This window comes from Gekko japonicus, unplaced genomic scaffold (assembly GCF_001447785.1).
Source record: "Gekko japonicus isolate JY-2015 unplaced genomic scaffold, Gekko_japonicus_V1.1 scaffold322, whole genome shotgun sequence".
Classification (NCBI taxonomy): domain Eukaryota; kingdom Metazoa; phylum Chordata; class Lepidosauria; order Squamata; family Gekkonidae; genus Gekko; species Gekko japonicus.
Genome location: NW_015163616.1, coordinates 72,875 through 87,519, shown reverse-complemented (window position 1 = coordinate 87,519; position 14,645 = coordinate 72,875). Strand labels below are relative to the sequence as shown.

At 44.7% G+C, this 14,645-nt stretch overlaps 1 protein-coding gene across 2 annotated transcripts in view; it reads left to right on the top strand.

Moving 5' to 3' along the window:
* Positions 1-14,645, top strand: part of EFL1 (elongation factor like GTPase 1) — a 130,380-nt gene that overhangs the window by 77,357 nt on the left and 38,378 nt on the right. For both annotated transcript variants that reach the window (XM_015407424.1, XM_015407423.1), the window contains exons 16-18: positions 10,104-10,235; positions 11,039-11,186; positions 13,352-14,355. In XM_015407424.1, coding sequence (XP_015262910.1) covers positions 10,104-10,235; positions 11,039-11,186; positions 13,352-14,355 — 1,284 coding nt within the window. The remainder of the gene's footprint in view (positions 1-10,103; positions 10,236-11,038; positions 11,187-13,351; positions 14,356-14,645) is intronic.

Genomic DNA, 14,645 nt, shown 5'->3' with positions numbered 1-14,645 from the left:
ACAGACCACAAGACCGCAAAAAAGACCACCGTTAAGCCGGCCAAGGCAACTAAAAAGGCCAAGCACGTGGTACCTACAGAAGACCTACCACCTGCGGCTCCATCGGTGGTATCAATATCGGAGACTCCAGTCCCTCCGCCGGTGCCGCCAATACATATATTGGATTCCCCTGTCCTAATGGGGACGGCTTGCACCAATATCGATCAGGCGGAACTCGTAAGTCACCAGATGGGTGCGGAGTTTTCCCCCGACCCTTCGTCATCATCGGCATCGTTTGTATCGGAAGCTCCCAACACCAACGCCTGTTGACACCGATACAACTTTGAGGACACGGAGCGTTGCCCTCCAACTCTACAGACGCATCCGGTCGATATTAATGCGGGCGGCTACAGGGATGATTCCCATAGATGTGCAACCATATTGTCTCCAAGACGCCCGAGGTCCAGGAGTCGCTCTCCTAGGGCATATATGCCCCCTCCACCACAAATGTCGTGGGATGAGAGACAAATGCGGCACCTGTACGGTCCCTACCATCCTCCTATGCCTTGGCTAACTCCTGCTGATTACTCAGAATGGGATTGTTATTCCTATAGATCTACTCATAGATCTAGATCTCCTTTGAAGTCAAGACCTACGGCTACTGTTTCGCGTCCTCCGATCACTGAGTGCCCACACCGCACTGTGGAGTCCAGTCTACCCCAGTTCCCAGTCGTTCCACCCCAGCTCACAGTCGTTCCGCCTCAGGTCACAGTCGTTCCAAAACCTGACCCTAAACCAACTTTACCATGTCAGTCAAAACCAGTGGTATGCCAGCAGGGCACCACGGTCCACCCTGGTCAAGATGAGTCTTCCGATGCTCCTGAGGAGGACTCTGATTCAAAAGCCTCTGAAATTCCCACTTCTCCGGATCACACTTCTCCTAATCTGGATATCTTACAGGACTTGCCGATTTCTCCGTCAGATAATCTCACATCCTACACTGATTTGGTCAAACGAATGGCCCACTCCTTAGGATTATCAATCGTTCAAACTCATCCGCAATCCACAGACTCCCTGTATGATATAGTCCAATTGGATACATCTTCGGTTATAGCGCTCCCCATGTCTTCTGTGCTGCTACTTACTCTGGCAACCAGCGGTCCACTTACCAGAAAACAAAATTCAATTCTGGACAGCAATCTACTTGTGTCAAGCAGCCCAAGCAACCTAAGCAGAGTTTTTTACTTCCCTGTCGCCGAGTCAGCCTCTACCCGTCTTTATCCCATTATCCATACCTGGTGTCTCATTACATCGGACACATGGGTCCTCTCCATCTTGACCCACGGTTACAAGATTCAGTTCCATCAGAACCCCAACACGCCTGTCGTCGTCTCCACACCTCCCTCACCACCTCTCCTCGAGGAGGTATCCCTCCTCCTGCAGAAGGGAGCGATAGAGTATGTACCATCTCATCTCCAAGGGACGGGATTTTATTCCCGATACTTCACAGTCCCAAAAAGAGATGGAGGCCTACGGCCTATTCTGGTTCTCAGGGAGCTGGATCGTTTTGTAACCTACCACCGCTTCCACATGGTATTGCTTCAACAAATTATGCCACCACTTCGCAAACGAGTCTGGATGGCCACCCTAGACCTCCAGGATGCGTACTTCCACTTAACCATCCATCCATTCCACCGTCAATACCTTCGGTTTATGATTGGTCAACAACACTACCAATACACGGCCCTTCCATTCGGCCTCTCCAGTGCTCAAAGGGTTTTCATGAAGACAATGATTGTGGTGGCAGCCTTTCTACGGCTCAGAGGCATCTCCCTCTATCTGTATATAGACGACTGGCTTCTGGTGGCTTCTTCACAACAAGCCCTACGGTCAAACGTCACAGAGACATTATGCCTCCTGGACAAATTGGGCCTAAAGGTCAACGAAAAAAAGTCTCACCTTTGTCCAGTACAAAGGATACAATACATAGGGGCCATACTAGACTTAAATACTTGCATGGCCTACCTCCCTCCAGACAGGGCAGCAGACATCATTGCCCTAGCCACCCTTCTCCAACATCAAATGTTGGTTACGGCTTTCCAACTCCAAAGGCTGCTTGGTCTTATGGCGGCTACCACGGCAGTCCTAGTCTTCGCGAGACTGAAGATGCGACCATTGCAACTATGGTTTCTGAGGAATTACAGTCTTTCCAATGATGCACACTTCGTGACCCTGTGCCCTCCTCCCCATATTCGAGACTCCGTACTATGGTGGACTACAACCTCCAAACCTTCTTCAAGGAGCACCCTTTCATCCTCCATCGCCAGAACTTACTGTCACAACGGATACGTCCTTGACTGGCTGGGGAGCTCACTATACAGGCCTGTCAGTCGGAGACAGATGGGACACAACAACGAGAAGAAAGCATATAAACTTCCTCGAACTACTGGCCATAAAGCATGCCGTCACCTCCTTCCTCCCAATACTCAGGGGGAAATGTGTCACGGTCCTGACGGACAATACCACAGCAATGTCATACATCAACCGACAGGGAGGCACTGTATCCCAGTGTCTGTGCAATTTAGCCATCCAGTTGTGGGAGCTCTGCATCGAAAACCAGATTTTCATGATAGCCACTCATATCCTGGGCCACATGAATATACAAGCCAACTGTCTAAGTTGAGCCAGGCTCAGCTTAAACGACTGGGGAATGAACCCAAAATACCTACATCCTCTCTTCCAAAGGTGGGGGACTCCCCAAGTCGACGTCTTTGCAGACAGAGCCAACAAACAGTGTTGACTATTCTGCAGCCGAGGAGGCAAAGATCCTCAATCACTGGGAGATGGCCTCCTCTGCCCATGGACACCAGGCCTCATCTACCTGTTCCCCCCCTTACCTCTGCTTCTAAGGGTGGTGCGCAAAATTCTCAAGGAGGCTGTGGACTGTATATTAAATAACACCGTAGTGGCCAAGACAGCCTTGGTTTTCCACAGTCCTCAAGCTGTCAATGGAGGTGTTCCATCAGTTTCCCCCCTCTCCGGACCTCCTTGTCCTCACACACTCCCCGGTCCAGCATCACAATGTCCCTCAGCTGAAATTGACGACGTGGCACATAACACCACAGGCTTCTCCTCCCAAATAGTTAATGTCCTAAATTCAAGAAAACCAACCACACGGAGGTCGTATGACTATAAATGGATAAAGTTCTGTTCTTTTCTGGGCAATGGACATGCTCATGCGTGGCCTGGATTCATGCTGTGGCCTGGATTCATGCTGGCCTGGATTCAGTTTTTACTTTTCTTCTATCCCTGGCTGATTCCGGCTGGCCTGGATTCAGTTTTTACTTTTCTTCTATCCCTGGCTGACTCAGGCCTTGCCCACTCTTCGTTAAAGGTTTATTTGGCTGCGTTATCGGCCTATCATGTTCCAGTTGATGGATGTGCTTTGTTTTCACATCCACTTTCAAAAAGGTTTTTAAAGGGTTTGCTTCATCTCTACCCCCCTCTTAAAACCCCGGCTACTCCATGGGACCTCCCACTGGTCCTACGCCAGTTGACAAGAAAACCTTTCGAGCCACTCGCTACATGCGAGCTCAAACTCCTGGCTTGGAAGACAGCATTTTTAATTGCCATCACTTCGGCAAGACGAGTGGGAGAGATTCTGGCCTTCCGCCACGACACAGCATACCTCTTGTTTCTGCCAGACGGAGTATGCTTAGTGCCGGACATTTCCTTTCTGCCCAAGGTGGTGTCGGAGTTCCACCTGCATTCGGAAGTCTTCCTCCCAGACTTCTTTCCGAACCCCAGATCAGAGGAGAACAGATTGATGCACACTCTGGATGTCAAGTGGGGTCTCTTGTTTTATCTTCAGAGGACACAACCAAATAGACGAGACCCAAAGTTATTTGTTTCGTACGCTTCCACACGCCTTGGCAGTCGCATCACAGCGCAACGCCTCTCAAAGTGGATTGTAGGTCTCATACATCTCTGCTACCTACTCGCAAACCAGCCATTGCCTGGTCCTATTAGGGCGCATTCCACCAGGGCTGTTGCAACTTCCACTGCCTTCCTCCAGGGAGTGCCGTTGATGGACATTTGCAAAGTCGCTACCTGGGCCACGCCTAATACCTTCATCAGGCACTACACCCTAGACATCCGCAAGAACACCAATACCAACATGGGGCGTCAAATTCTGTCTTCGGCTACGCAGTAAAAGACCTGCCAGCACCCACCTCCAGGTAGGCTACTGCTCGCTAATCTCCCATGGGTGTGAAGCACAGAGACCACGACGAAGATTAAACAGGTTGCTTACCAGTAACTGGTGATCTTCGAGTGGTCATCTGTGCATTCACACCACCCGCCCTCCTTCCCTGCTGCTGTCAGCTTCTACATTTTTAATAGGGGTTGATTTGCGGCGGTGCTTTGAAGGAACTGGCGGGATGTCCGTGCCTGCCCCTCTGGGCATGCGCAGCGGGGTTCCTGCGCATGTCCAGTGGGGCTCGGCGCGAAAATCCGTTAAAATAGAGCTTGCTACAGCACTGATCAGTTCAGCGCGTGCGCACTAAACCCATGGGTGTGAATGCACAGATGACCACTCGAAGATCACCAGTTACTGGTAAGCAACCTTTTTTTCTCTTTCTATTTTATAGTCACTTTGATAGTTTTCCAAGATAACTTTCAATCCATTTATAAAATCTCACCCAGTTGCTTTCAAAGATTTCTTCTTTTTTTCTTGTAAATGTAAAGTCAATTTATCAATTTCTGCTGCTTCCAAAAGTTTGTAGATTATTTCTTATTTTTTTGGCCTTTCTTCTTTTTCCCAATACCTTGCGTACAATATTCTAGCAGTTGTTACAACCTGTATAATCATATATACATCTTGTTTCTTGTAATTCTGTGGTACCATGTTTAATAAAAACAATTCTTGTATAAACGGTATACTTGTATCTAACATTTTTTGTAATACCTCATGTATCTATATCCAATATTTTTTTTTGAAATCTTACAAGTCCACCACATATGGTAAAAGGAACTAGTGCTTAGTTTACATTTCCAGCATATATTTGACATATTTTGATACTATTTAGCTAAATTTTCAGGTGTCATATACCATCTATAAAACATTTTATATATGTTTTCTTTATATGAAGTGGCTTTTGTAAATTTTATATTAACTTTCCATACTTCGGACCATTGTTCTTATTTTTTATCACACTACAAAACTACTACAGAAAAAAGGGAAGGGGAGACTACATATATAGGATAAAGCAAAAGAACCCACTACTGACTAAAAACCCAAGAGAGGAGATCCTCACTAGCTTAGTTACAACAAATCTTCATTTCAATTAGATTATTATAAACTGAGTCTAACATTCGTATTACTTTCTTTTTCTTTAACTCTTAAATTTAACTGTCTAGGAACAGTACCCCCAATCATCCCGTTTCAGAGTTCACAAAGGCACAATTCAGAGTCCTTCAGCCTTCACTTCTTCTTTCCTCGTCTCTTCCGCAGCTTATAAGAACTTTTTGGAGCAGCTGCCCCTTGTTCTGTCAGAGAGTCCTCTTCGGAAGAACCCGAGTCCAGCTCGCTACTAGACTTGCTGTCCTCTTCTTTTTTCCCGTCCTCTGGTCTTCCCAGCTGTGCCCTTAGGAATTCTTGAGCTTTCAGAACAGAGTCAATCTTTTCTTTTTTATCTTTAATCTTGAAAGTGACACCTTCTGAAAATAGCCGTTTATATCCCATTGAGTTTATCGGAAGAAAAAGCGCAAGTTCTTTGTACTTCTTTCTCCGTTGTCTTACTTCAAATGGAATATCCTTTAGCGTTCTGATGGTATTTTCCCCCACTTTCAGGGGTGTACCAGCGACCGCTTTCAGGATTGCATCCCTCACATGCCTCTTCGAGAATCTTACGACAATTTCCCCAGGCAGATTATTTTTCTTTATATAGCCTGAATATTATCTGTAAACCACATCCATATCGCTCAGCAACGATTCCGTCTTCATTTCTGTCACTGGGGCTAGTAATTCACTCATCACTTCTTTAAGATTCTCCCCCCTGTTCTCTGGCATGCCCTAGAAGCGAAGAATCATGTTGGCCTTTTCCATTTGCACTTGCAACAGTTGATCTTCCATGGAGATTTGTTTCCTTTCCAGTTTTTGCACTTTTTTCTTCACCTTCTGGGTAGTTGCAGCCACTTCCTTTACCTTCTCAGAATCTTGCTTCATTATTTGTATCATATTGTTTATCTGGGTTTGTTGTGCAGTAATGCTTTGAGTCACTATAGACATCTGTTCCTTGAAGTTATTCAGCTGTTCCAGCAGAGGGCACATATACTCCGCTATAGACTTTGCCACCTCGCTGGTAGCTTCCGGTTTCGGGCTCTCAGACCCTTTCGCTTTCAAAAGTTTTTCTCTGTCCTTCTCTCCGCCATCTTTATTGTTTGTTTACTTTCGCAAGTCTCTGAATGTGCGCTTGACCTCTTAAATTCGTTTTGGTAAGTACTTTTAGGCAGTTTCCTTCGCGTTTTCTTCCGCTCCCCCCCTCAATCGCTCAAAAGTTCATGCGCATGGGAGGCGTCCCTCCCCCACTCGCCTTTTTCCCGTTCGGTGGGGTGGGGAGGAGAGCTATCTTTCCCCCTTTAAAACGCTTCAAAACTGACTCACGTTCATAATTGGTCGTTCGACCTCGCTTTCAGCTTTCATTTCTGCCGCTCGATCTCCTACACTTGCCCTGGTCAGCGTCACTAAGTCCATTCGGTCTCACAGCACGGAGAACCGTCGGAACGAAGAGGCGCCTCAATTCTCCGGCATTTCGCCCTCGAAGAGGCAGCCTCTTAGAAGTTCCATGGCCAGGGTCCCTTCGCCGGGCCCCTGGGGGTACTGCGCACCCCCTCCTTCAGCTGGAGCGCGGCTTCACCCCCGGGAGGTCCGGGAGGTGAGTCTGCTAGCGCTCCACCATAAAGCGGACCATTGTTCTATTTGTAAATTATGACCTGTATTTTGTGCCCACTTAATCATTGAATCTTTTACAACTTTGTCTTGCATTTTCATGTCTAATAACATATAAAACAATTTTATAGACCTCCCATCAGAGCATAACAGAATTTTATCCAGTTCTACTGGTGTATCACAAAACCTAATGGTTTTATCTTTTACATATCTAGAATCCAGTTGTGCCCTTTCCCACCAGTTCAGATAAATACCTTTTCCCTTAAGTTCATCTTGTTGCATTAATTTATTTTGGTCATCTAGCAAGTCTTCATATCTCCAAATATCCCTTCCCCATAATATGAAAATAGTTGCATAAACCACTTCTGTATAGTCATCTGAAAGCATTTCTAACACACCATAGTCCAGCAGATGTGATTTCGCAAGCTTGGTCTTAACCATACAGGAGTATGGAACTAGTCTCTTTACTTGAAGCATAATGTTTCACTATAGAACAAAGTCTTAAATTATGTACGTCTTGGTAATAACCAAGATACAATGAGTTAAAAACCTGATATCTTCAAATAATAAGCACATGTTTTGAGCCGCAAACTCCAAGACTCCTATACCCATATTTGATTTGTAGCTGAAGGGGATGAATTGCTGCCAGATCTCCAAAGGAAAAACAGCTTTTTTTAATGTTACTTGTGCAGAAGCCAGTTTTAATCATGGCTTTGAGGAAATGTCTCTGGGCTTGCATCACCTTTGTTTCTGCTTGTGGTTTCCACCAGCACTTTGAGGCCAAAATTAAAACCTGATTGTGGAGTCTGACCATAGTTAAGAATTAATTGAAAAACTAAACCTCACTGAACGTGTGCGTAGGTTTTTGAAGAAGTATTGCTGTGATATTCCTTATGCTTTAAGGGTATCTCATTTCCATCTTTTCTCTTTTAAATCCTCTCAGCTGAGTGGCAGTGTTGTGTAATGGTTAGAGTGTTGGTGTGAGACTGAGGAGGCCCAAGGTCAGCACCCAACCCTGACATGAAGTTCTTGGGCCAGTCATTTTCTTTCAGCCTAGCCTCAGATTGGTTATGAGAATAAAATGGGGTTGGGAGAACCTCCCCCCCCCATGCTCATTGCAGTATTACTCCTACAAAGACTCTACACTCTAAATTGAAAAGGAGTCAATCCATGGTATCTCCAGTTAAAACGATCAGAAAGCAGTGTTCGTGGGAACAGGAGGACACAAGGAAGCTTGGAGAAAAACTGTAGGCCAGCCCCCAAACCTCTGTGCCTCCACAGCAAAATACAGGCACAGGCTGTAAGAGTGCAGTCTAAATAAATGGTAGACAGCTCTCAGTGTTCTTTATTTTCTGTGGTCTTTTTTTTTAATCATTTTATTTTTTATAAAGACAGACATCACTCAAACTCACACAAGTACATAAATGGGGGGGGGGGTGCCATTACATCCTCAATTTACATCTTTAAGCACTTCATACCGTATTTGTTTTCCATGTTTCACCTTATGTTCGTACAAAAACCTTTTGCATATTTTAAAAATAAAGTTTTTGTATTCTATAAAAGGTTGTATGTCTGTATATTTTATCTATTGTGTTCTTCAATCCATTTCCAAATCTTGACCATGCAGTTTCATTTTTATAAACAAACATCACACAAACATACATAGATATATAAATGGGGGGTTTCAGTAGCTCATCAAATTACATGTTTGAATACCTCATACCATATTTGTTTCCCATGTTTCATGTTATATTCTTACAGTAATCTTTCACATATGTTAAAAAAGGTTTTTATGCTCTTGTAATATATTTTCAAGAATTTAAGTTCATTTGTGGAGTCTTGAGCAGCTATATAATTATATTGTTCAGTCATTTATAGAATCTTGAAGGATTGTGCATCCTCCCTTATCCAAAAACTTTGAAGCTTGTGTGATCTCGCTTATCCAAGAAATTTTGGAGCTTTTTCATAGGCATTTATCCTCTTCTTCATTCTCTGATTTCTCCTCCTAAGTCTTTAAGTCTTAATTCTGTGTCTTTTCCTCTTGTAGATGAGATAGGTATCTTCTGGAAATAACCATAATTCTTAGAATAGTTTGAGGTTTCATATAGTCTTTTCTTTTATCTCTTTGAAGAGATATTTCATTTGCTGCTTCAGTAATTTCATCTCTTATTTTTTCATGGGGTCTCATGTAAAACCTTATAGTCACCCCAATTCTATGTTTGCAAAACAATAACTGTTATGTGTTACCTGTAGAATTTTATTAACGAAAAAGGGGAAAGAGAGGAAAAGTATAAGATTTGGGCTGGAGGTTGGAGCACTGCGGGAAGTCAGAAGGGGGGGTTATTAGGAGAAAGGGATATATGACAGTTTGTAAGGCGATGTACAGTTTGATTTATTGATATATCCTAATAAAATTGTTTAGGATATAGCAATAAATCAAACTGTTCACCCCTCCAAACCATTGTCTTTTCAATAGATTTAAAGGGGGCTTAATCGATTGGAAGTCTGTGATGTTGTTGCTTATACATTTACTCACGGTGCTGATGTTTTTAAGCAGTTTGGTTGAAGTTTCCTGCTTTTCCCCCTTCGCCCGGGTAGTCACAGCTTCGCGCCCATGGCTGCCATGGGCGTGCTCAGACGGTTCTTGCTCCAGGATGATCCAGGATCCTCACCCGCTCAACTGCTGCTTGTGGGGGGGTCCACATCAAGTCCCTTGCACTGAGCTCCTCTTCAGGGAGCTCAGTGGAGTCCGGGAGCCCCTGAACCCCTCTAAAAGAACTGACGATCTGGCGGCTACATGGGAGAGCCTCCCGGTGCAGACAGTTCTTGCTGTGCCAAAACCAGGAAGGTCATTTTCTGTGGTCTTAAATGCCTAAGACACCATCACACCAAGGAACAGAACCCGGGATGGGGTGGGGCTGTTCAGAGTAGTTTCTGTTGAATTCTTGGTGATTTTCCTCAGTGTACCCTTTGGAGGTCTGGCTGCCATTTACTCTGACATGGAAAGAAGCTGCTGTGCTTAGTCAGAGGAGAACATCATAGTGCAGGGAGACCTTTCTAATGCGGCAAACCTTTCTAATGCAGATTTGAAGGTCAGGTTCAGAAATGAAATGCATTTATTCTTGTTCATGTTGTCTTCGGAAGACTGCCTTGACCATGACTCTGTTCCTTTTAGGAATAGGAGGGCTGCAAGAGTTCGTACTGAAGTCAGCAACACTGTGCTCGTCACCAGCTTGTCCGCCATTTACTCCTCTCAACTTTGAAGCCACACCAATTGTGCGGGTTGCCATTGAGCCAAAACATCCAAGTAAGAGTCTTCCCAAGTGTTCCTTTAAATAAACCAACTCTGCTTTTGTTGAAAGCAAATACACTTTTGAAAAATCTTAAGGCTGGAATGAGACAGTGATAAATTATTTGGAAGAAGCATACAGTACGATGGTGTTAGAGTGAAGCATCATATTCCAGCACAACAAGGGGTTGCCACTGAAAATGGCAGTCCCATCTTGAGTTCTGCCCTCCATGACGCATACATTGCACTGTACGCTTTCCTTACACACATTTCACAACATTGGCTGTTGTATAACTGGCTCAGTATAATTACATCAAGACATGAGAAGGAAGAGGATACTCTACTTGGTACTATCATTTTTGGCAGCAGCCCTGCATTCACGTAATGGGTATTTCCACCCTTGGGGCTTGTATCAGGCAGTGTGAGCAGAGCTGGCCAGCATAAATGGTCACTTTCCTGCCTTCCCCAGCACTGCAGTTACCTGTCATGGGGGATGAAGCAAGATGGAAGAGTCAGCAAAAAATCTGCTCTGCTGCAAATGGAAAGTGAGTTTAAAACCCACCACACTTTGTCTTTCTGAAGCAAATTAGGGAGAGGGTAAATTTCCCCTTATAAGAAGAGTCATGCTTGATGTTTACATATTTGAAATCTTAAAAACACTGACCTTCCAGACTCTCACCACCTAAAAACTGTTTATTGTGCTGAAGTTGAAATACATAAATTTCCCAGTCTGTGCTCTCATCTTCCTAGGATTTTATATATTACTTCCAAATCAAGTACTCTGGCAATACTATGTTTTAGAAATGCTTTTATTTTCCCAGGTGAAATGCCTCAGCTGGTCAAAGGTATGAAGCTTTTAAACCAGGCTGATCCTTGTGTGCAAGTTTTAATTCAAGAGACTGGAGAGCACGTGTTAATAACGGCAGGAGAAGTTCACCTTCAGCGTTGTTTGGATGACTTGAAAGAGAGGTGTGTTGTGGCAGGGAGGAAACACTCAAGGTTCAGTGGTTTTATGTAGCATTTCTCACTCAGCGAAGCTTGTAACTGTGGTTTAACTTCTTGAAAAGGTTAAAGCCACCTTCCCTCAGCTCTTCCACTCTTTTGGTGTCATATCAGTAAGACAGTTTTTAAAGTGTCTGGAATAATCTACACTAGGTAAAGGTAAAGGTTCCCTTGCTCGAAAACCAGTCGAATCCGACTCTAGGGTTGCGGTGCTCATCTCCGTTTTAAAGCTGAAGAGCCGGCGCTGTCCAAAGACGTTTCCGTGGTCATGTGGCCAGCATGACTAAACACCAAGGCGCACGGAACGCTGTTACCTTCCCACCGAAGTGGTACCTATTTATCTACTTGCAATTTCTTGCTTTCGAACTGCTAGGTTGGCAGGAGCTGGAACTAGAGACGGGAGCTGACTCCATCATGCGGCAACTCGGGTCTCAAACTGCTGAACTACTGACCTTCCACAGCCTGCAGTTCAGCGTCTTAACCACTTGAGCCACCACAGCTCCAATCTATGCTAGGGGCATGCAATTTTTTTAAAATCTTTTTTTGTTTGTTTGAGTCTATTGAATGCCAAAAAAAATCAGTATTTCTGAAAGATCCCAGGTGCCAATATTGGTACGGTATGGTATTCAGATCCAGGATTTTTCAGAAACTCCAAAATTTTGGGGGTCCAATAGACTGGAGAAGAAAAATACCGGCTTTTTGTTGTTGTTGTTGTTGTTGTTGTTGTTGTTTTTAGAGCCAGCCTGATCCTGGAGCTGGCTTGGCTTGGCTTCTCTTGCAGCGCGGTTTAAACTGTGCTGCAGAAGAAGCAGGCCTCAGGATCTACATGCCACGGGGAGGTCTTTCCCCACTGCATGCAGACCTGGCTGAGGTGGCTTCTTCTGCAGTGGCCCCAGGATCTGCTGTGGTGCAGCTAGCAGATTGCTCCCTATTCTCCCAGAGTTTAAACTGGATTGCAGGAGAAGCCAGCCCCAAGCTGTACTGGTGGGAACAGTCTGCTCCCTGCCTCTGGCACAGCTGATCCTCGGGCTGTCTTCTGCAGTCCCTTTAAAATTTAAAGGGACTGCAGTAGAATCCCAAAAACAACAGAGAGGCCATTCTTTTTGGATCTACTGGCAATTTCTGAATATATCCGGGACTTTTTTGAGAACTCCCCCCCCCATTTTTCTGAGAAAACCCAGATACATTTGGGAAGCCAAAATATACCCGAAAAATACCAATGCGCACCCCCTAACCTACACTGGGGAAATGCCTCATTCATGCAGGATTCAAGAACCCCTCAGCCAGGGGGTTCTGCTTCACCCACAGTTATTTCTGTCTTACATATCATGACAGTGGAAGAAAACTCATGTGCCCTTCTTCTGCTGTGTGATTGGCTGCAGCTTCCCTGACCTGCGTAGGACCCCAAGTTGGGCAACTCACATCTCTGGTCACTCAATCTTTACGTGTCCTAGATCAAAGAACAGAGATTCACTCATGTGAATTGGTGTGTTCTGTGCATTGCTTAGAGTTTTCCTTTGTTCTAGGCCATCCCAGCTGCTTTCCCAGAAGACACTGCAAGTAAATTCAGTCTCCCACAACTAATTATAAACTCCTTTGTGCATGTTCCCAAGTGATTTTGTAACAGCCTGTACCTGCTTTAGACTCCTCTTTGTAAAAACTCCTTCAGAGTGCAATTTTAGCTCTCAAAATATTACTCCTGTAAGGCACTGGAATTTTACACAAACCAGTGAATCGAATTTGTCCTCTGTAAAGCATGGGGCTCTTGGCATTTTTTGTACAGCAGTCCTCCTTAGGCAGTCCAGGTTCACATGTTAATGGGAAGTAAGAGCCGCAAAGTGATACTCAGCTAATCATCATAAGCAGTGCTGGCAGCAAAGAAGAGAGAGACTGCCATGTACGCCTTGGAGAAAAGTATGGCAGGGGAGATTGGGTTACCACTGTGATAAAAAAAAAAATCCCCATTCTTTACACCCATTATTAAGTCCTTGCCTAATATCATAGGAAGCAGAGGCCTAGGTTGGTTTATCACGAGCAAATGCAGGTGAGCGATCAATTGAATTAACTCTGTCCAGGGATCCTCACTGTTTTTCTACCAGTTGGACATAATTGTGCTTTTTTGTTTTTGATAGGTTTGCCAGGGTAGAGATCAGCGTATCCAAACCAATTATTCCATTCAGAGAAACAATCACGAGGCCCCCCAAAGTTGACATGGTGAATGAAGAAATAGGAAAGCAGCAGAAAGTGGCTGTCATACACCAGAGTAAGGAGGAGCAGAACAAAATCCCCGAAGGTGTGCAGGTTGGCGTGGATGGGCTTGTGACCATGTCGACAGCAAACAAATACGCTACTCTGAGTGTTGGAGCAATGCCACTTCCTGAGGAGTTTACTCAGCTTCTGGAGGAAAATTGTGACTTAATTCGAACCATGGAGCAGTTCACTTCTTCTTTGAATGAAGATAAAAAAACCCTGGAGATTAATCAGAAGACCCTTGACCAGATTCGAGAGTTCAAACAGAAACTGGAGCAAAAACTGCAAGGTAGAAAATGGAGAAATGCCGTTGATTGCATCTGGTCCTTTGGCCCCCGAAAATGTGGGCCAAACATTTTATTGAACAGATTTGAAGGCTATGAGAGATCTGTGTGGCAATGCTTGGATAAGGGGGTGAAAGAAGCAAGCCTGTATCGGGACTTCGACAATAGCATAGTGAGCGGGTTTCAGTTGGCTACGCTTTCTGGGCCAATGTGTGAAGAGCCACTGATGGGCGTCTGCTTTTCAGTGGAGAAATGGGACATGAGCAGATTTGTGGAGCAAATGTCCGTGAACAGGCAGGATTTGGAGGAAAAGGCTGCAGGAGAGACACTGGTGACAGAGGAAGCCGCTCCTGTATCAACAGGCAGAGACTCTAAATTGTCTTCAGAAAGTAATGAAATCCAAGAGAGCGACCAGCAACCTTTCAAACTACCTAGTAAACGTAAAGGAGGAGAGACTGTGCTTGCCGATTGCTATGGCCCATTCTCTGGACAGCTGATGGCTACCATGAAGGAAGCATGCCGTTATGCCATGCAGGTGAAGCCACAGAGGCTTATGGCCGCCATGTACACCTGTGAGATTATGGCCACGGCCGAGGTACTAGGTAAGAAAAATACTGTCTGGGTGTATGAAGACCTGCCCAGCTGATGGATAGAGTGTTTCGGTGTGTTTTGGGTATAAATGGAAACTGAACATCACTGATTTTATTTGCCTAGATAAATTATTTTGTTTTTGGTGGTCCTCCAGCATTTTTTGCAACAATATTTATTGGGGTTTTTTTTCATTTTTTACAAAATTTATATCAAGCTTTTCTGCCCTAACAAGGGTCACCAAGGCAGCTAACAAATTAAAACATACAAAATAAAAACACTTTTTAAAACCATTAACCCCCCA